This window comes from Bison bison, unplaced genomic scaffold (genome assembly GCF_000754665.1).
Source record: "Bison bison bison isolate TAMUID 2011002044 unplaced genomic scaffold, Bison_UMD1.0 scf7180017864324, whole genome shotgun sequence".
In the NCBI taxonomy this organism is placed as follows: domain Eukaryota; kingdom Metazoa; phylum Chordata; class Mammalia; order Artiodactyla; family Bovidae; genus Bison; species Bison bison.
In genome coordinates this window covers 12,047,572-12,068,235 of record NW_011494896.1, presented here as the reverse complement: position 1 = coordinate 12,068,235, position 20,664 = coordinate 12,047,572, and the positions used below count along the sequence as shown (strand labels likewise).

At 37.6% G+C, this 20,664-nt stretch overlaps 1 protein-coding gene across 1 annotated transcript in view; it reads right to left on the bottom strand.

The window, feature by feature from the left end:
• Positions 1 to 2,415: 2,415 nt before the first annotated feature.
• The window catches only part of LOC104998192 (glycerophosphodiester phosphodiesterase domain-containing protein 4-like), a 129,215-nt gene continuing 110,966 nt past the window's right edge, over positions 2,416 to 20,664 (bottom strand). Inside the window, 2 exon segments of the mRNA XM_010853257.1 lie at positions 2,416 to 2,572; positions 19,508 to 19,662. Of these exon segments, the coding sequence (XP_010851559.1) occupies positions 2,416 to 2,572; positions 19,508 to 19,662 (312 nt within the window).

Here is a 20,664-nt window from a genome sequence, read left to right as displayed (position 1 = left end):
AGGCTGGCTGAAGCTCTGCTGTGTGCTTAGTCACTCAGTCATGACTAAGTCTTTGCGACCCCATGAACTATAGCCTGCCAGGCTCCTCTATCCATGGGGATTCTCCAGGTAAGAATACTGGAGTAGGTTGCCATGCCCGCCTGCCGGGGATATTCTCAACCCAGGGATCGAACCCAGGTCTCCCGCAATGCAAGTGGATTCTTTACCATATGAGCCACAAGGGAAGACCTGGATAAAGCTACCTGATGCAAACAACTGACTCATTGGAAAACACCCTGATGCTAGAAAGACTAAAGGCAGAAGAAGAGGGTGACAGATGATGAGATGGTTGGATGGCATCACCAATTCAACAGACATGAACTTGGGCAAACTCCAGAGATAGTGCGGGACAAGAAAGCCATGGGGTGCTGCAGTCCATGGCGTCATAAAGAGTTGGACAAGACTTGGCGACCAAACAACAACAACAAAAATGCTAACAGACCACACATCATTTATTTCCCAATTCCTCGTTTTAAATTTTTGAATTAATAGAACACTAAGCAGAGAGGATTATATTGGATAAAAATGCTTCCATTGTAGTACTTTTGATACTCAATTTACAAATAAGCAAACTGAGGCCAAGACAGGTTAACTAACATTTCCAAGTTCACACAATAGGTGGCCAGGATCTGAACCTGCATATTCTAACTCAGGGTGAGGGTTGCTTAGGAGGGTCCTTGGAATACTGGCTCCACCTTCCTGAACAAACTGACCTTGGGTCCTTTAAAACAAGTCCAGGCCAGGTGTAGAAAGAAGTTTTTGACTTTACATCTTTTACACTCTGAATTTTGATTCACATGAATTTATTAACAATTCAAATATTAAAATGAAAATTTTACTTAATAAAGTTTTATTTAATATATTCAAAGGGACAACTATCAGACATTACTGATGTAGGAGGATAGGATTATGGAGGGGTATACTGCTTTCTAACTTATGCATTTTATAATGATTAATTTTACATACTGAACAAGTTTACTCTGTAATCAATTTTTTAAAATAAAATTGTTAGAAAATTATATAGTCTATGAATGAAGGAGGATAGTACAGAGACAGACAAGTGGAGAGGCTTCATCTATGCCAAGGGACCTGCCACCCAAGGTTTCCTTGAGGGTCATCTGCAGAGGGCTGCCCAAGGCACCAAGGGAGAAGGGGTATGCAGTTTTACACTGCCACCAGAAGGCCTCAATGCAGTACTGGCCCGATGAGATTGTGTGCTTGGCCCCAATCACCTCGCACCTGCTCCTGACTCTGATCAAGTCAGAAACAAGGGCCAGTGAGGCTGCAGCTATGGAGAAAGCAATCTAAAATATTTAAGTTTCTCATTTAGGTGTCTCTGCCTAAAATTTTAATGTTCAAGGCAGTTTAGACTTGGGGTTATTACTCTGGATTAGACACTTGATGCTGAGCTGAGGCTTTTTGGTGATTAAAAAGAACTTTAAAAATTATCTCAGAGTGACTAGAGAAACTATGGAATCTGCGTGAGAGCTTATTCAGGGGTAGGAAAAGACCTAGCTCACAGAGCAGATTTCTGCTGTGGGCCATTGTGCCTGACTCAGTCATTCTGCTCTATGCTGATAAAAAATACAGGCTCTATAGCAGTTAACTGGTTAGCTGGGGCTCTCTTCATAGGTAAGTGATGGGATTTAGTTGCAAGTATAAACCAGGTGTTCAGATCCCCACACCTCTAACCACAAGCAGTAGCTGGATAGTTACACTCTCCTTTTCAAAAGCATTTTGCTTAGGACACACAGTGTTCATTTTGGAATCAAGTATATACTTGGTTTTACTGGAGAAGGAAATGGCAACCCACTCCAGTGTTCTTGCCTGGAGAATCCCAGGGATGGGGGAGCCTGGTGGGCTGCCGTCTCTGGGGTCGCACAGAGTCGGACACGACTGAAGTGACTTAGCAGCAGTAGCAGCATACTTGATTTTCTCCACAAACCTCATGTCACTAGCATTGTTGCTGTGCCTTCAGAAAGGAGGGGTTGCAGTAACAAAACTCTGGAGTCAGACCTCATTCTGATCTTGGAGTGGAGTGCCATTGCCTTCTCCGGTCAAGGATATTAATAACATCAAATTTCAGATTTCCCATGGGAATGCTCCTAGTGGCTAACCCAGAGGGCTGAATTACATTATGCATGAAAGGCACATTGTGAGGATTCAATAAAGAGTGATGATTATACCAATAATACCAATTTCTGCCTGAAAAATCACAGAAGAATCTAGGTGAGAGAATACAGAATGCCCCCTCTCCAATGTCACATAAGTTTCTGCTCTTAACTAGCTCCCCTGGAGACTGCACAGTGGGCAATGTAGGGTGGAGAGGGGACAGAGACTCCTACTGTACTAGATTTGGAAGAACAATCTGGACAATCAGCTCACTATGAAGTAGTAAGGGTGATTTATCTCCTTCAGGATCTGAATATTGTCTGTGGTCACTGAGTGAATCCTGGAGCACCAGGCCAGTGAGAAGAGCCAAGGTTCATTGACGATGTATAAGTTGATGGTGATGTTAGCTGCTTTATATTCTCTGGGAAGAAAAAGAACCCATAGGAAATTAAGACTTAATCTCACACTCATCATCTAAAAGGGAACTGGTCACCATATTTGTAAAAGGTGTTTACTTAAATCACAAGAAGCAGTTGGTCATGTGACATCTTATGATACGACATGCTGAATTAGCTCATGTTTCAATGAGGACAAAGGACTAGATTTAATACCTTTGCTCCTGTACCAACAGTAGTATTGTTCTATTTTTTTAATTTTTATTGAAATATAGTTGATTTACAATGTTGTGTTAGTTTCAGGTTTATAGCAAAGTGATTCATAGTATATGCTGCTGCTGCTGCTGCTAAGTCACTTCAGTCGTGTCCGACTCTGTGCGACCCCAGAGACGGCAGCCCACCAGGCTCCCCCATCCCTGGGATTCTCCAGGCAAGAAAACTGGAGTGGGTTGCCATTTCCTTCTCCAAGGCATGAAAGTGAAAAGTGAAAGTGAAGTCGCTCAGTCGTGTCCGACTCTTAGTGACCCCATGGACTGCAGCCTACCAGTCTCCTCTGCCCATGGGATTTTCCAGGCAAGAGTACTGGAGTGGGTTGCCATTGTCTACATATATCTAAATCTATATTCTTTTTAGATACTTTTCCATTGTAGGTTACTATAAGTTCTTGAGTATAGTTTCCTATGCTGTACAATAGGTCCTTGTTGGCTAGCTATTTTAAATATAGTAAGTTGTTTATTTTAATTCCAAACTTCTAATTTATCCCTCCCCCCTTTCTCTTTGGTAACTATAAGCTTGTTCTCTATGTTAACAGTAATAGTAGTATTTTAGTAAAGTACATGCCCCAAGACAAAAAAGGAAGAAAGAAAGAGAGGGAGGGAGGGATGAAACAGGAAAGCCCTGTTAGAAGGAAAAGGCAATCCACTCCAGTATTCTTGCCTGAAATTTTCATGGATGGAGGAACCTGGCAGGCTACAGTCCATGGGGTTGCAAAGAGTTGGACATGACTGATGTCATATAAATATTCCTACAATTTGCACCCATAAGCTGATATGCACCAGCTCCAGTACACTATTGTGTAGAAAATGTACTTACTTCCATCAGAATGCTTAACACCCATTATGCTACCTGCTTTCCTATCAGTCTTCTTTACTTGACTGTAGCAAATTAAAAGCAGAGATTCTGTGTTACTCATCTCTGTATACCCAGTAACTGCTTCATAAACAGTTAACTGAAGGAAAAAAGAAATGAATACCAATATGGTAAATATTTGTACTTCAAATATAAAGAATTTTTTAAAGCACTTAGTAGGGAAAATGGAACCCAAATTTCCCTATGCACTGCATGCTAAGTCACTTCAGTCGTGTCCAGCTCTTTGCAACCCCAAGGACTATAGCCCACCAGGCTCCTCTGTCCATGGGATTTTCTAGGCAAGAATTCTGGAGTGGGTTGCCATTTCCTTCTCCAGGAGATCTTCCCAACCCAGGCATTGAACCCACATCTCTTACGTCTCCTGCACTGGCAGTTGGGTTCTTCACCACTAGCACCACCTGCATGTCGGTAGATATTTGTACACTGTCTATAGAGACAGAAAGTAAGTAGAGCGTCTAGTAATTCTAGTCAAGTTGTCATTTTCAGGGAAAACTTCTCACAAAATATACCATGTAAATCCCTTCAAAATTTTTCCTTCACCCTGAGATGACATAGCATATTGGAAACAGCTATGTGCAAGTCTGCATTTGAATCTAGCTTTGTCTTGTACTAGCTTCGCAGGCTGTTAGGCTCAGTATATAAACTGTAAGAGAAAAATAATACTATCACTTTCACAGTAGCACTTACAATTAGTTACCCAATATGCTAGAAATGTCTCTAAGACAATTCTTCAGATCACCAGAAGATTAGGAAACAGAAATAAGGAAACAGTAGTAAAATTTTTTGAAGCCAACACACAAAAACCATTCACAATTTCTATCTATTAATAATGAGCCTATAGAAACTGAAACACAATATACCATTAACAATCACCCCAAAGAATGTAAATACATAGGTATTAACAAGCATAGGATCTGTAAGCCCAAAACTACAAAGTATTGATGAAGGTAATCAAAGAATATTTTAAAAGTGAAGAGACACACGTATTTATGAATTGGAAAAGTCAACATCATACAGATGTCAATTCTCCTCAAACTGATCTGTAGGTTAATGCAATTCTTACCAAAATACCACCAAGTTTTCCTTGGTTTGTTTATTTTCTTCTGTACAATTAACCTTTGCATGCGTGTGTGCTAAGTCGCTTCAGTCAAGTTCGACTCTTTGCAACCTTACGGACTGAAGCCTGCCAGGCTCCTCTGTCCTAACTGATTCTACAATGTATGTCAAAAGACTCAGTCCAAAATTAATTAAAACTATATTGAAAAAGAAGAGTAAAGTGAGAGAGAATCACTGTACCCAGTATTAAGGCACACTGTACAGCTACAGCAATCAAAACAGTGTGGTATTAGGGAAGGAGCAGACATATGGAACAGTGGGACATAATTTGAAACCCAGAAACAGACCCACACAAATGTCAAAATGATTTTTTACAAAGGTCCAAAAGCAACTTAATGGGATAAGGAGAAGTTTTTTCAACAAACTGGACTAGAGCAATTGGCCAAAAACATATAGGCATAGGCAAAAAAAAAAAAAAAATTTTTTTTAACACCACACACACACTTAATATAAAAATTGACTCAAATGGATCATAGACAAATATATAATGTAAACTATAAAACTTTCAGGAAAAATTGAGACCTGTGGGCTATACAAAGAACTCGTAGACTCAACAGTAAAAAGCATGATTCATAAAAGAGAAAACTGATGCTAGACCTAATCAAAATTTTAAAACTCTTGTTCTGTGGAAGACTGTGTAGGAGACGCTACAGACCAGAAACAGACTGGGACAAAATACATGCAAACAAAATACCCAACAAAGGATGATATCTATAATACAGAAAGAACTCTCAAAATTCAACAATAAAATTCAGTTAAGAATGATAAGACATTTCACCGAAGAGGACAGACCAAGGCAACTAAGAACATGATAAGACAGACATTCAGTATCATTCATTACCCACCAGAGAATGATAATTAAAACCACAGTGGGATATCACTACACACCTATAGAATGGCTACATTAAAAATGACAATGGCTGGAGTAGGAAATGGCAACCCCCTCCAGGATTCTTGCCTGGAAAATTCAAAATTCCATGGACAGAGGAGGCTGGCGGGCTACAGTCCATGGGGTCACAAGAGTCGGACTCAACTGACTTTCACTTTCAAAAGAAAGAATAAAAAAAAAATCACCAGCTAACAGTCACATAGTTGGTTCTGAAGGACAACTGTTATTTGATTCTGTTTTGATTTCTGGAGAAGATCAGATTCTTTTAGTACTCATGTATAGCTTTTCTCTTCTTTAGAATTAAAGGACAAAGCTGAAAGAGTATTCTATATACCTATGAAAATTAAAGTGCATATCCGATCCCATTGATTTATTAGTACTCACACAGCCTTGTGAAAAGTGCATGAGGCACCAGGTCTACTGGGGGCACATTCATTCTCACAGAAAAGGGTAGCATTTCAGGGTCAGGAACCATGGTAAAAACCACCATATGATCCAGCAATCCTACACCTAGGCATATACCCTTAGGAAACCACAATTGAACAAGACAAATGCATCCCATTGTTCACTGCAGCACTATTTACAATAGCTAGAACATGGAAGCATGTCCATGCCCATGGATGTCCATCTGTCGACAGATGAATGGATAAAGAAGTCTTGCTACATATACACAATGGAATATTACTCCGCCATTAAAAGGAATGCATTTGAGTCAGTTCTGATGAGGTGGATGAACCTAAAGCCTATTATACAGAGTGAAGTGAGTCAGAAAGAGAAAGATGAATATCATATTCTAACACATATGTTCGGAATCTAGAAGAATGGTAGTGAAGAATTTATTTATAGGGCAGCAATGGAGAAAAAGACATAGATAATAGATTTATGGACATGGGGAGAGGGGAGAAGACAGTGAGATGTATGGAAAAAGTAACATGGAAATTTACGTTACCATATGTAAAATAGATAGTCAAGGGGAATTTGCTGTATGGCTAAGGAAACTCAAACAGGGCCCTGTATCAAACTAGAGGGGTGGGATGGGGAGGGAGATGAGAGGGAGGTTCAAAAGGGAGGGGATATATGTATACCTATGGCTGATTCATGTTGAGGTTTGACAGAAAATAAAATTCTGTAAAGCAATTATCCTTCAATAAAAAATAAAAGGAAAACAAACAAACAAAAACTATTACTTACAAAATGTTAGATTTAAAATATTGAAAACTTTAATTTTCATATCAGATATTTCAATATCCATAAAGCAATTATATGGCAAAATAATTTCTATTCAGTGTTGGTGCATTAAATGGGTTAGCATTGATTCACGATAACAAAATAAACTGAACTATGGATTAATATATATAAATAAATCCCAGGGGAAGTTAAAAAAATATTTTGGAAAACAATTATGTTCAAAATCTAAAAATAAATGGAAATGTATGACTTAAAAAGACACAAAACCAAAGTCTCTGCGCCTTGCAGACTGCTGATTAGAAGCTTCAGGGATTTTCACAACATAAATCTTTGTTTTGTGTGCTGTTTATTCAAACAAATTAATTTAACGATGTGCAATAAAAATTTTCTCAAAGCAAAAAAAAAAAAGACAATGGCAAAAACTGGTAAGGACAGAGAGGCTCTGAATCATCATACATTACTGGTAGGATGTAAAGAGGTACAGGCCCTCTGAAAATGTTTGGAAGTGTCTTACAAATTACATAAAATTTACAAAGTTTCTTATAAAACTGAAAACTACCATACCCCAGCAATTGCATTCCTGCCATTAACCCATTAATCCATTCTTGCCATTAATCTTGCCATTAATTCTAGCCATTAATCCCATAGAAGTAACAACTTATATTCATGGCAAACAATTCTCAGAAGATAGCAGATAAAGAAGCCCCAGGAACCTGATCTTATTCTGGACCATTACACTGGCAAATCTGTCTAATATAACTATTAATATTTTTATACTATGGAGTCTATTTAAGTCTTACAACTTTCAGTGAAGCTCTAGATGTTATAGTTAAAAAGTTATAGCTCAGTTCAGTTCAGTCACTCAGTCGTGTCTGACTCTTTGCAATCCCATGAACCGCAGCATGCCAGGCCTCCCTGTCTATCACCAACTCCCTGAGCTTACTCAAACTCATGTCCATTAAGTCAGTATGCCATCCAACCATCTCATCCTCTGTCGTTCCCTTCTCCTCCTGCCTCAATCTTTCCCAGCATCAGGGTCTTTTCAAATGAGGCAGCTCTTCACATCAGGTGGCCAAAGTATTGGAGTTTCAGCTTCAACATCAGTCCTTCCAATGAGCACCCAGAACTGGTCTCTTTAGGATGGACTGGTTGGATCTCCTTACAGTCCAAGGGACTCTCAAGAGTCTTCTCCAACACCACAGTTCAAAAGCATCAGTATCAGCACTCAGCTTTCTTTATAGTCCAACTCTCACATCCATACATGACTACTGGAAAAAAACATAATCTTGACTAGACAGACCTTGGTTGGCAAAGTAATGTCTCCGCTTTTGAATATGCTGTCTAGGTTGGTCATAACTTTACTTCCAAGGATTAAGCATCTTTTAATTTCATGGCTGCAATCAACATCTGCAGTGATTTTGGAGCCCCCCCCCCCCAACTAAAGTTAGCCACTGTTTCCACTGTTTCCCCATCTATTTGCCATGAAGTGATGGGAGGAGATGCCAAGATCTTAGTTTTCTGAATGTTGATTTTAAGCCAATTTTTTCACTCTCCTCTTTCACTTTCATCAAGAGGCTCTTTAGTTCTTCACTTTCTGCCATAAGGGTGGTGTCATCTGCATATCTGAGGTTATTGATATTTCTCCCAGCAATCTTGATTCTAGCTTGTGCTTTATCCAGCCCAGCATTTCTCATGATGTACTCTGCATATAAGTTAAATAAGCAAGGTGACAATATACAGCCTTGATGAACTCCTTTTCCTATTTGGAACCAGTCTGTTGTGTCATGTCCAGTTCTAACTGTTGCTTCATGACCTGCATACAGGTTTCTCAAGTTGCAGGTCAGGTGGTCTGATATGCCCATCTCTTTCAGAATTTTCCATGGTTTATTATGATCCACACAGTCAAAGGCTTTGGCATAGTCAATAAAGCAGTAATACATGTTTTTCTGGAACTCTCTGGATTTTTAGATGATCCAGCAGATGTTGGCAATTTGATCTCTGGTTTCTCTGCCTTCTTTAAAACCAGCTTGAACATCTGGAAGTTCAAGGTTCATGTATTGCTGAAGCCTGGCTTGGACTGTGGTCAATTTCAGCAATTAGCACAGTAGTAGTTACCCATTCCTAGAGAAGGTGATGGCATCCCACCCCAGTACTCTTGCCTGGAAAATCCCATGGAAGGAGGAGCCTGGTAGGCTGCAGTCCATGGGGTCACTAAGAGTCAGACATGACCAGCGACTTCACTTTCACTTTTCACTTCCATGCATTGGAGAAGGAAATGGCAACCCACTCCAGTGTTCTTGCCTGGAGAATCCCAGGGATGGGGAAGCCTGGTGGGAGGCCATCTATGGGGTCACACAGAGTTGGACACGACTGAAGTGACTTAGCAGCAGCAGCAGCAGTTACCCATTCCACACTTCCAGGCCCATGACAGGCAGCTGTGCCCATGTTCCTAGAGCAGTGTGCACACAGCTTATGGGAGCCAAGGTGGGCAAAAAGGTCACTATCCTCCAATTATTGGGGATCTGTGCTCTGATCATTGATTGCTGCTTCTGGCCACAGATGTGCACAGAAAGAGGAGTGCAAGCACTGTTGTCTTCCTCACTGCCTCCCCCCACCTCCACCATCACCACTGTGGCAATCTTTCCTCTTCCCACTAAAATGATTTCCAGTGGTTTAAAGGCCCATTGCTCTTTCCTTCCCATCTTTCAGTTATGTCTTTTTCCCCTTTTGAGCCAAACATTAAAGATTAGGACATCAAAAAGCAATTACATATATAGGGAAAGTTACAAAGTGACCACATATGTCCAGGGAAAGACACATTAGAGACCTGAGAAGACCTTAAGTTTATACCCCAGGCTGACTGTTGGCATAGAGACAGCCAAAATACAAACAAGTAACAGCAAAAAAAAGCAGCAAACCCTGGGGAAAGGGGAGAATCTTATTTCAAGAGTTGCCAGATAATTATTTTCAACTGTCCAGTTTTTAAGAAAAATCACAAAGCATAAAAAGAAACAAGAAAGTACGGTTCATTCAAAGGAAAAACTAAATCTAAAAAAACTGTCTCTGGAAAAGTGCAGATGGCTGATACACAAGACAAAAACTTTGCCATCCTAAAGATACTCAGAGAACTAAAGGAAGATGTAGATAGAGTTTTTTAAATATATGAAGAAAATGGAAACATTAATAAAGAGACAGAAAACCTAGAAAATACTAGAGCCGAATTCTAGAGCTGAAAGTCACAATAACTGTAATGAAAAACTGACTATTAAGATTCAAAGGCAGATTTGATCAGCAGAAGAAAGAATCAGTGAACTAGAAGATAGATCAATAGATATTTATGATTCCAAAGAAAAGAAGCAAAAGATTGAAGAAAAGGAAACAGAGCCTAAGATATCTGTGGGACATCATAAAACAAGTCAATATATGTATTTTTAGGTTCCAAAAGAAGGACAGAGAAGGAGGCAGAGAGAATATTTGAAGAAATAATTGCTGAATGCCCAAATTTGATAAAAGATATGTATGTAAATATCCAATGAACTCTAAGTAAGATGAACTCAAAGAGATACACCCTATGACACACTATAATCAAATTTTCAAAAGCCAAAGGCAAAGGAAGAATCTTGAAATCACCAAGAGAAGCAACTTGCCACATACAAGGTATCCTCAATAACATTCTCAGACTTCTCATCAGGCTTTGGCAGACAGCAGGCAGTGGGTCCAAATATTCAAAGTGTTAAAAGAAAAAAACTGTCAACCAAGATTCATAAACCCAGCAAAACCTATCTTTCAAATATAAGAGGTATAATACCAAATAACAAATCTGAGTCCATATTAGACCTTTTATTTTTTAACTTTAATCTGTGTATTCTATTGCTTTTGAGACAAGCAAGAATGCTGCCTGTTGCCTGAAATGCTCAGGATAACCCATTCTCAAGGTTCTGACCTCTAAAGGTATAACATTTTCCTATACATGTAGAGATAAAAAGTTCAGAACAGAGAATAACATTTGTCTTATTGGAGATTCACAGGCACAAAGGGAAATTTAAGACGTTTCCAGATAAACTAAAGCTGAAGGACTTCATGACCACTAGACCAGCCCTGTAGGAAAAACTCAAGAGAATCCTCCAGTTCAGTTCAGTCACTCAGTCGTGTCCAACTCTTTGTGACCATGGACCCACAGCACGCCAGGCCTCCCTGTCCATCACCAACTCCCGGAGTTTACCCAAACTCATGTCCATTGAGTCGGTGATGCCACCCAACCATCTCATCCTCTGTCGTCCCCTTCTCCTCCTGCCTGCAATCTTTCCCAGCATCAGGGTCTTTTCCAATGAGTCAGTTCTTTGCATCAGGTAGTCAAGGGACAGTAAGTCAAAATCTTACAGACACATAAAGATCTCAATAAAAGTCAATGGCAAATATAAAAGCTAGTATTATTTTTAAAAATTTTGTAACTATAAGTCTTTATTTCACACATAATTTAGTAAAAGATCTAAGGGAGAAAGTCAGAATTATTAGTCTAACAGCTACTAATTTTGTAACTTTGTTTTATCAACTCCACATGTTGTCTTCTGCATAATTTGAGAAACTATTGCATTTATAAGAATTATTAGTTTATCTTTGAGGCACATAGTGTATATAAAGATAAATTTTTCTGACATCAATAAGTGAAACTGGAGTTATAAAGAAGATTTATTGCATGTTACTGACTTTAAGCTGGTAAAAATTCAATCACAGTATCATAACTTTAGGATGGTAAGTGTAATTCCCATGGTAACCACAAAAACCTAAGTTTTTGTGGTTAAAAAAATGCATAAAAAGGGAAACAAGAAAAGGATTTAAGTATTATACTACAAAACAAAAAAACAAAAACAAAAAAAAACAAAGCAATGAAACATAAAGGAAAACAGAAAAGTAGAAAATAAGGGGGAAAATTATAAGGTATACAAAATTAACAAGTTAAAATAACTGATAACAGAAACAATATTTACAAAAAAGACAGCAGTAAAAACATGATAATAGTCTTCCCTCTTTTCAGTAATTATTTTAAATGTAAATAAACTCTCCAATCAAACAAACAGATTGGCAGAATGCATAAAAACATATGACCCGTCTTTATGCTGTTTACAAGAGGCTCATTCTAGATCCAAAGGCACAAATAGATTGCAAGTGAAAGAACAGAAATGTTATTCCATGCAAACAGTAACTAAAAAGATCATGGGTGGCTATACTAACAACAGACATAACAGGCACTATGTCAAAAAGCTAATATGTGGAAAAGAAAGACATTACATATTAATAAAAGTTTCAATATAGCAAGAAGATATATTAATTATAAACATTTATCTGCCTAATGACAGGACAGTAAAATTTACAAAGTAAACACTGACAGAACTGACAGAACTAAAATAGTTGGAAATTTTAATATCCCACTCTCAATATGAATAGAACAATCAGACAGAAGATAAGTAGGGAAAGAGAGGACTTAATCAACACAAGAAACTATTTCTAAGACACAGAATGCTCAACCCAATGACAGCATACACATTCTTCTCAAATGCATATGTGACAATTCCCAGTTTAGATATAGTAGACCACAAATTAAGTCTCAACAGATATTAAAAGATAAATATCAAAGTAACCTATCCAACCACAACACAATAAAGTTAGAAGTCTAACAAAAGGAAAATTGGAAAATTCACATATTTGTGGGACTTAACACACTTCCTGAGCTTCCCTGGTGGCTCAGATGGTAAAGAATCCACTTGCAATGCAGGAGACCTGGGTTCGATCCCTGAATTGGGAACAACCCCTGGAGAAGGGCATGGCAACCAGACCCAGTAATCTTGCCTGAAGAATCCCCATAGACAGAGGAGTCTGGCAGGCTACAGTCCATGGGGTCACAAAGAGTTGGACGTGACTGAGTGACTAAGCACACAATACACTTTCAAGAAACTAATGGATAAAGAAAGAAATCACAAGGGAAATGAGAAAATACATGGAGATGAATGAAAATGAAAACACCAAAGTTTGTGGGATGCATCAAAGTTCATAAACGGTGCTGGGGGAGGGGGAATCCATGGCTATCAATACTTACATTTAAAAAATCAAAGGATTTTTGCATCTATGTTCATCAGTAATATTGGCCTGTAATTTTCTTTTCTGTGATATCTCTCTCTGCTTTTGGTATCAGAGTGATGGCAGCCTGACACAATGAGTTTAGAAGTGTTCCTTTCAAACAATATCATCAATGTCACAGAAGAACACAGGTGCAAAATTCCTCAACAAAATATGAGCAAACCAAATCCAACAATACATTAAAAGGCTCATATACCATGATCAAGTGGGATATATCCCAGAATTGCAAGAATTTTTCAATAGTATCAAATACTGTGATATACCACATTAAGAAACTGAAGAATAAAACCCATATGATCATCTCAATAGATGTAGAAAAAGCTTTTGATAAATTTAAACATCCATTGATAAGAAAAACTAAGAAATTGAGAAAACAAGGAACATACCTCAACATAATAAAGGCCACATATATGACAAATCCATGACTAACATCATACTTAAAGTTAAAAAGCTGAAAGCACTTCCTCTAAGATCAGATCAGGAATAAGACAAGAAGACCCATTCCCATCACTCTCATTCAACATAGGTTTGGAAATCCTAGACTCAGCAATAAGAGAAAAAAGAAAATGAATCCAAACTGGAAAAGAAGAAGTAAAGCTGTCAATGTTTGTAGATGACACATTATCCACAGAAAATCCTAACACTACTAGAAAACCACCAGAACTCATCAATAAATTCAGTAAAGCTGCAAAATGCAAAATTAATGTGTATGAATCCATTGGACTTCTATACAGTAACAACAAAATATCCAAAAGAGAAACTAAGGAACCAATCCCATTTACCACTGTATCATAAACAATAATATACCTGGGAATTAACCTACCTAAGGAGGCAAAAGGCCTGTACTTCGATAACTGTTAAAATGTTAGTGAAAGAAACTAAAGACAGTACAAAAAGGATGGAAAGATATACTGTGCTCTTGGAATAGAAAAATCAATACTGTTAACAACTTACTGATCACAGACCTATCAATAAGTTTTTTGTTACCCAAATATTACTGACTGGAGATGCATTAATATTCATTTACATAACAAATTGCTGGTCACAGGTGTTAGCTTCTGTAAAATTCCTGCTGTCAATAATTTGTTAAAATGGCCATACTACCCAAGACAATACACAGATTCAGGTAAATCCCTATCAAATTACCAATGGCACTTTCCACAGAACTATAACAAAAAATTTAAAAATTTGTACACAAACACAAAAGACCCTAAAGAGCTAAAACAGTCTTAAGAACAAAGGGGCTGGAGGTCACAGTCCCTCACTTCAGACTATACTACAAAGCTCTGTAATCAAAACAGTATAGTACTGGCACAAAAACAGAAGTCTAAATAAATGGAACACGATATAAAGAACAGAAATAAACCCACACACATATGGTCAATTAATCTTCAACAAAGGAGGCGAGACTACATAATGGAGAAAAGGCAGTCTCTTCAATAAGTGGTGCTGGAAAACTAGACAGCTAGAAGCAAAATAATAAAATTATCAGGTTCAATGCACGATACTGGATGCTTGGGGCTAGTGCACTGGGACGAACCAGAGGGATGGTATGGGGAGGGAGGAGGGAGGAGGGTTCAGGATGGGGAGCACATGTATACCTGTGATGGATTCATTTTGATATTTGGCAAAACTAATACAATTATGTAAAGTTTAAAAATAAAATAAAATTTAAAAAAATAAAATAAAATAAAATTAGAACACTCTCTAACACCATACACAAAAATAAAAAAAGACCTAAACATAAGGCAAGCTACTATAAAAGTGTTAGAAGAATACTTAGGATACTCTCTGACATAAATCACATCTTTTTCAATCCATCTCCAGGAGTAATGAAAATAAAAACAATAACAAATGGAACATAATTAAACTTAAAAGCTTTTACACAGCAAAGGATACCATAAACAAATGAAAGGACAACCCACAGAATAGGAGAAAATATTTGCAAATTAAGTGACTGACAAGGGATTAAGCTACAAAATATACAAATAGCTCATGCAGCTCAATAGCAAAAAAGCAAACAATCCAAGCAAAAAATGGGCAGCAAATCTAAATAGGCATTTTTCCAAAGAAGACATGCAGATGGCCAAAATGTACATGAAAAGATGCTCAACATCACTAATTATTCAGTTCAGTTCAGTCACTCAGTCATGTCCGACTCTTTGCGACCCGTGGAATGCAGCACGCCAGGCTTCCCTGTCCATCACCGACTCCTGGAGCTTTCTCAAACTCAAGTCCATCAAGTTGGTGATGCCATCCAACCATCTTATCCGCTGTTGTCCCCTTCTCCTGCCTTCAATCTTTCCCAGCATCAGTGTCAACGCAAATAAAACCTACGAGGCATCACTGCACACTAGTCAGAATGGCCATTATCAAAAAATCTACAAACAATAAATGCTGAAGAAGGTGTGGAGAAAAGGGAATCCTCCCACACTCCTGGTGGGCATGTAAATTGGTACAGCCACTGAGAAGAACAGTATGGAGTTTCCTTAGAAAGCTAAAAATATACTTACCATGTGATCCAGCAATCCCATTTGGGCATACACTCAGAGAAAAAATCTAATTCAAAAGATATGTGTACCCAATGTTCACAGCAGCAACCTTTACAATCTTGCAAGACATGGAAGCAATCTAAATGTCCACTGACAGATACATGTATAAAGATGCTATGATGTGTGTGTGTCACAATGGAATATTACTCAGTCATAAAAAGAATGACATAATGCCATTTGCAGCAACATGGATGAACCAAGCAATGGTCATATTAAGTGAAGTCAGACAGCAAAAGACAAATATCATATGATATCACCTTAATGGAATCTGAAAAATGATACAAACAAATTTATTTACAAAACAGAAACATAAAAAACAAATTTATGGTTGCCTAAGGGGAAATGGTGGGCAGGGAAAATTAAGAGTTTGGGATTAAGATATAAACATTATAAAATATAAAATAAACAAGAAGGGAACTTGTGTATAGCACATGAAATTACATTCAAAACTTGTAACAACCTATAATGGAAAGCAATTTGAAAAATTAAATAAATATATACATATATATGTATATATATATGAAAAAATTTGCTGTACCCTTAAACTAACACTACATTGTAAATCAACCATACTTCAATTAAAAATTTTTAAAAAGAAATACTATGCACAATATGAAAAAATATAATTAACATTGCTGTATGTTACATGTGAAAGCTGTTAAGTGAGGAAATCCTAAGAGTTCTCATCACAAGGAAAAACCTTCTATTTCTCCAATTATGCATCTATATGAGATGATGGATATTTATTCAACTTCTTGTGATAATCATTTAATGATGAATGTAAGCAAATTGATTATATATGCTGTACAACTTAAACCTACAGAGCTATATGCATATTTTAATAAAAGTGAAAGGAAAGAAGAATTTTCAAAAAACAGGAAATATTTCATATCAACCATACAACCTTACAATTTAAGAAACTAGAAAAAGAAGAACAAATTGAGCCCCATAGCAAAAGGAAGAAAATAATGAAGACTAGAAAAGACATAAACAAAATAAAGAACAGAAAACCAATAAAGAAAATCAAAGAAACCAAAAGTTAGTTCTCTGAAAACATAAACAAAATTAATAAGCTTTTAGCTAGAGGTACTAAGATAAAGAGAAGAGACTCAAATTACTGAATCAGAAATGAAAGTGGGCACATTATTACAAGTTTTACAGAAATAAAAGGATTATAAGGGATATAGCAGTATGACCAATTGTATCTCAACAAATTGGATAGCCAAGGTGAAAAGGACAAAATCCTAAAATCAAGAAACCTACCATGACTGTATTATGAAGAATTAGAAAATATAAATAGATATATAACCAGTAAGGAGACTGAACAATACACAGCCTTGATGTACTCTTTTTCCTATTTGGAACCAGTCTGTTGTTCCATGTCCAGTTCTAACTATTGCTTCTTAACCTGCATATAGGTTTCTCAAGAGGCAGGTCAGGTAGTCTGGTATTCCCATCTCTTTCAGAATTTTCCACAGTTTATTGTGATCCACACAGTCAAAGGCTTTGGCATAGTCAATAAAGCAGAAATAGTTGTTTTTCTGGAACTCTCCTGCTTTTTCCATGATCCAGCAGATGTTGGCAATTTGATCTCTGGTTTCTCTGCCTTTTCTAAATCCAGCTTGAACATCTGAAATTTCACAGTTCATGTATTGCTGAAGCCTGGCTTGGAGAATTTTGAGCATTACTTTACTAGCATGTGAGATGAGTACAATTGTGCAGTAGTTTGAGCATTCTTTGGCATTGCCTTTCTTTGGGATTGGAATGAAAACGGACCTTTTCCAGTCCTGTGGCCACTGCTGAATTTTGCTGGCATATTGAGTGCAGCACTTTCACAGCATCATCTTTCAGGATTTGAAATAGCTCAACTGGAATTCCATCACCTCCACTAGCTTTGTTCGTAGTGATGCTTTCTAAGGCCCACTTGACTTCACATTCCAGGATGTCTGGCTCTAGGTCAGTGATCACACCATCGTGATTATCTGGGTCGTGAAGATCTTTTTTGTACTGTTCTTCTGTGTATTCTTGCCACCTCTTCTGTTAGGTCCATACCATCTCTGTCCTTTATCAAGCCCATCTTTGCATGAAATGTCCCCTGGTATCTCTAATTTTCTTGAAGCGATCTCTAGTCTTTCCCATTCTGTTGTTTTCCTCTATTTCTTTGCATTGATCGCTGAGGAAGGCTTTCTGATCTCTCCTTGCTATTCTCTGGAACTCTGCATTCAGATGTTTATATCTTTCCTTTTCTCCTTTGCTTTTTGCTTCTCTTCTTTTCAGAATATTTGTAAGGCCTCCGCAGACAGCCATTTTGCTTTTTTGCATTTCTTTTCCATGGGGATGGTCTTGATCCCTCTCTCCTATACAATGTCACGAACCTCTGTCCATAGTTCATCAGGCACTCTGTCTATCAGATCTAGTCCCCTTAAATCTATTTCTCACTTTCACTGTATAATCATAAGGGATTTGATTTAGGTCATACCTGAATGGTGTAGTGGTTTTTCCCTACTTTCTTCAATTTAAGTCTGAATTTGGCAATAAGGAGTTCATGATCTGAGCCACAGTCAGCTCCTGGTCTTGTTTTTGCTGACTGTATAGAGCTTCTCCATCTTTGGCTACAAAGAATATAATCAATCTGATTTCGGTGTTGACCATCTGGTGATGTTCATGTATAGAGTCTTTTCTTGTGTTGTTGGAAGAGGGTGTTTGCTATGACCAGTGTGTTCTTTTGGCAAAACTCTATTAGCCTTTGCCCTGCTTCATTCCGTATTCTAAGGCCAAATTTGCCTGTTACTCCAGGTGTTTCTTGACTTCCTACTTTTGCATTCCAGTGCCCTATGATGAAAAGGACATCTTTTTTGGGTGTTAGTTCTTAAAGGTCTTGTAGGTCTTCATAGAACTGTTCAACCATTCAGCACAGTGGCTACACTTTGCTGGAGCAGCCATGAAGAGATACCCCACGTCCAAGGTAAGAGAAACCCAAGTAAGATGGTAGATATTGAGAGAGGGCATCAGAGGGCAGACACACTGAAACCATAATTACAGAAAACTAGCCAATCTGATCACATGGATCACAGCCTTGCATTCCAGTCTCCTATAATGAAAAGGACATCTTTTGGGGGTGTTAGTTCTAAAAGGTCTTGTAGGTCTTCATAGAACTGTTCAGCTTCTTCAGTGTTACTTGTTGGGGCATAGGCTTGGATCACCATGATATTGAATGGCCTCTGTTGCAGCGCTGAGCAAGCATAGGCTAAAAGGATATGCTAAATCTGTAAATTTAGCTACATCTATATCTCAAAGGAAACTCTGTCTCTGATAAATTTAGAATTATCTGAAAAAAAAAACCTTAAAATCTAACAGAAACAGTATATGGATTAATGTAAACAGTGATTAATAAATTTTAAAATGTTACTTTACTACCAGATACTTTTAATTCTGAAAATGTATTTCTAATAATAATAATTATAAATGTGATGATTAATAATTTTTCTTTCTTCTCATACTTGGCTGTCTCAAATTTTTTAAAACAATGATTTAGCTATGTTATTTACTATTGCTATAAGAGATCTGGATATTGGGATCACAAAGTCATTTATAAGGTACTGGAATCTGGAAGAGGAAATCAATAACGTTTTGAGTTCTGACTTTTCAATACTTACATTGTATAAAGAGAAAAATACCAAGAATACACAAAAGTGGGTTGATTGGAGGACAGGAGAAGGGGCCATAGACTATGTTCCAATAACAGAGTCTACCCTTTGATAAACGTTTTAGGGCAGATAGGGAGAAAAGGATAACAAGAAGAAATTTGGGAATTCCACAAAGATGGCCAAACCCAGAAATCCTGAGATGGGAGGAGGAACCTAAATTACTCGGCTAGGATGCAGATTTTGTTCAAGAAAGGCAACACATGCCAAGAGGGGTTAAACACTTACTTCAAGCCATTGTAGAACCACCTCTTATAGTCAACATTTATTCTAGTGATATTTTCTTTTCTAAGTTCTTCAACGGTGAATAACCGGCTGATGTGCTGAAAACCAGGAGCTTTGCTCCTGACATACTTCCTATCAGAATCTGGTAACCAGAAAATCTGCAAGGAGAAACAGGAAGTCTTTCAGTGGAAAATCAGCTGTGTTGGTACAAACAGCCCCATGTAGAATGGGAGGCGTTTCATTCAAGCATGGATAACAGTCTATAGGGAGCAGAGATTTTAGTCTTTGATGAATGAGTTAACCTGCCCTAATGTTGTCCAGTGAACTCTTAAAATGCGGCTGTCACTAGTTTTGTTCTGGAGCTGAGTTTTCCCAGTTAACATCACGGGACCAAAGGTGAGCTGTGTCACCACACTAGCTAAAGTGGATGAGGAGTTTGTAGGTGTGGATAAAGGGTCAGTATCATAATCATCTCCTCTGGCTGATGATGCTATAAATCATTTTTGAGAAGAGTCATTTTCTGCCAACAGGAGATGCTCTCCACTCATCTGTGGAAAGAGTTCTATTTGGAAAAAGACACATATTTGTTTCTCTCATAGCATTCTTCCACATTCTGAAAATTAAAGATATTTGGAATGACTGACTGACAAAATGAAGAGTGCTCTGGAAAACATGATGAATCTCTGTTCAAATAAGAACTTTCTATATCATAAATGAAAGCTGCTATTCAAAGCCTTAGTGCTCCATACTCAGGCCCTTTTCTAAGAGATGTACACTGGTGATGATGCAGCTCGCATCATATAGCCATTACATACATTCCCTTTTATTTCATTTGGTTTGGAACAGCAAACAGCCTCAATGTTTTCCCCACTGATATAAATTTAACTGGCTCATTCTTAGATTGGCACATGTATTGGGTTCACCAAAATTTTTGTTTTCTTTTTTTTCCTGTAAGATGGCTCTAGCAGCACTTAGTTGTCTTTAACTTCATTTTAAACAATTTTCTTATACTGCATTGTAAGAGCTGGCACTCATTAGTGAGCATTAAAAAAATATAAATTTGGAGAATTTTTGTATAGCCATTTTAATATTTAAAATTGAAGAAAAAGTCACATTTTTCACATATTATGCTTTATCATTTGAATAAAGGTAAAAACACA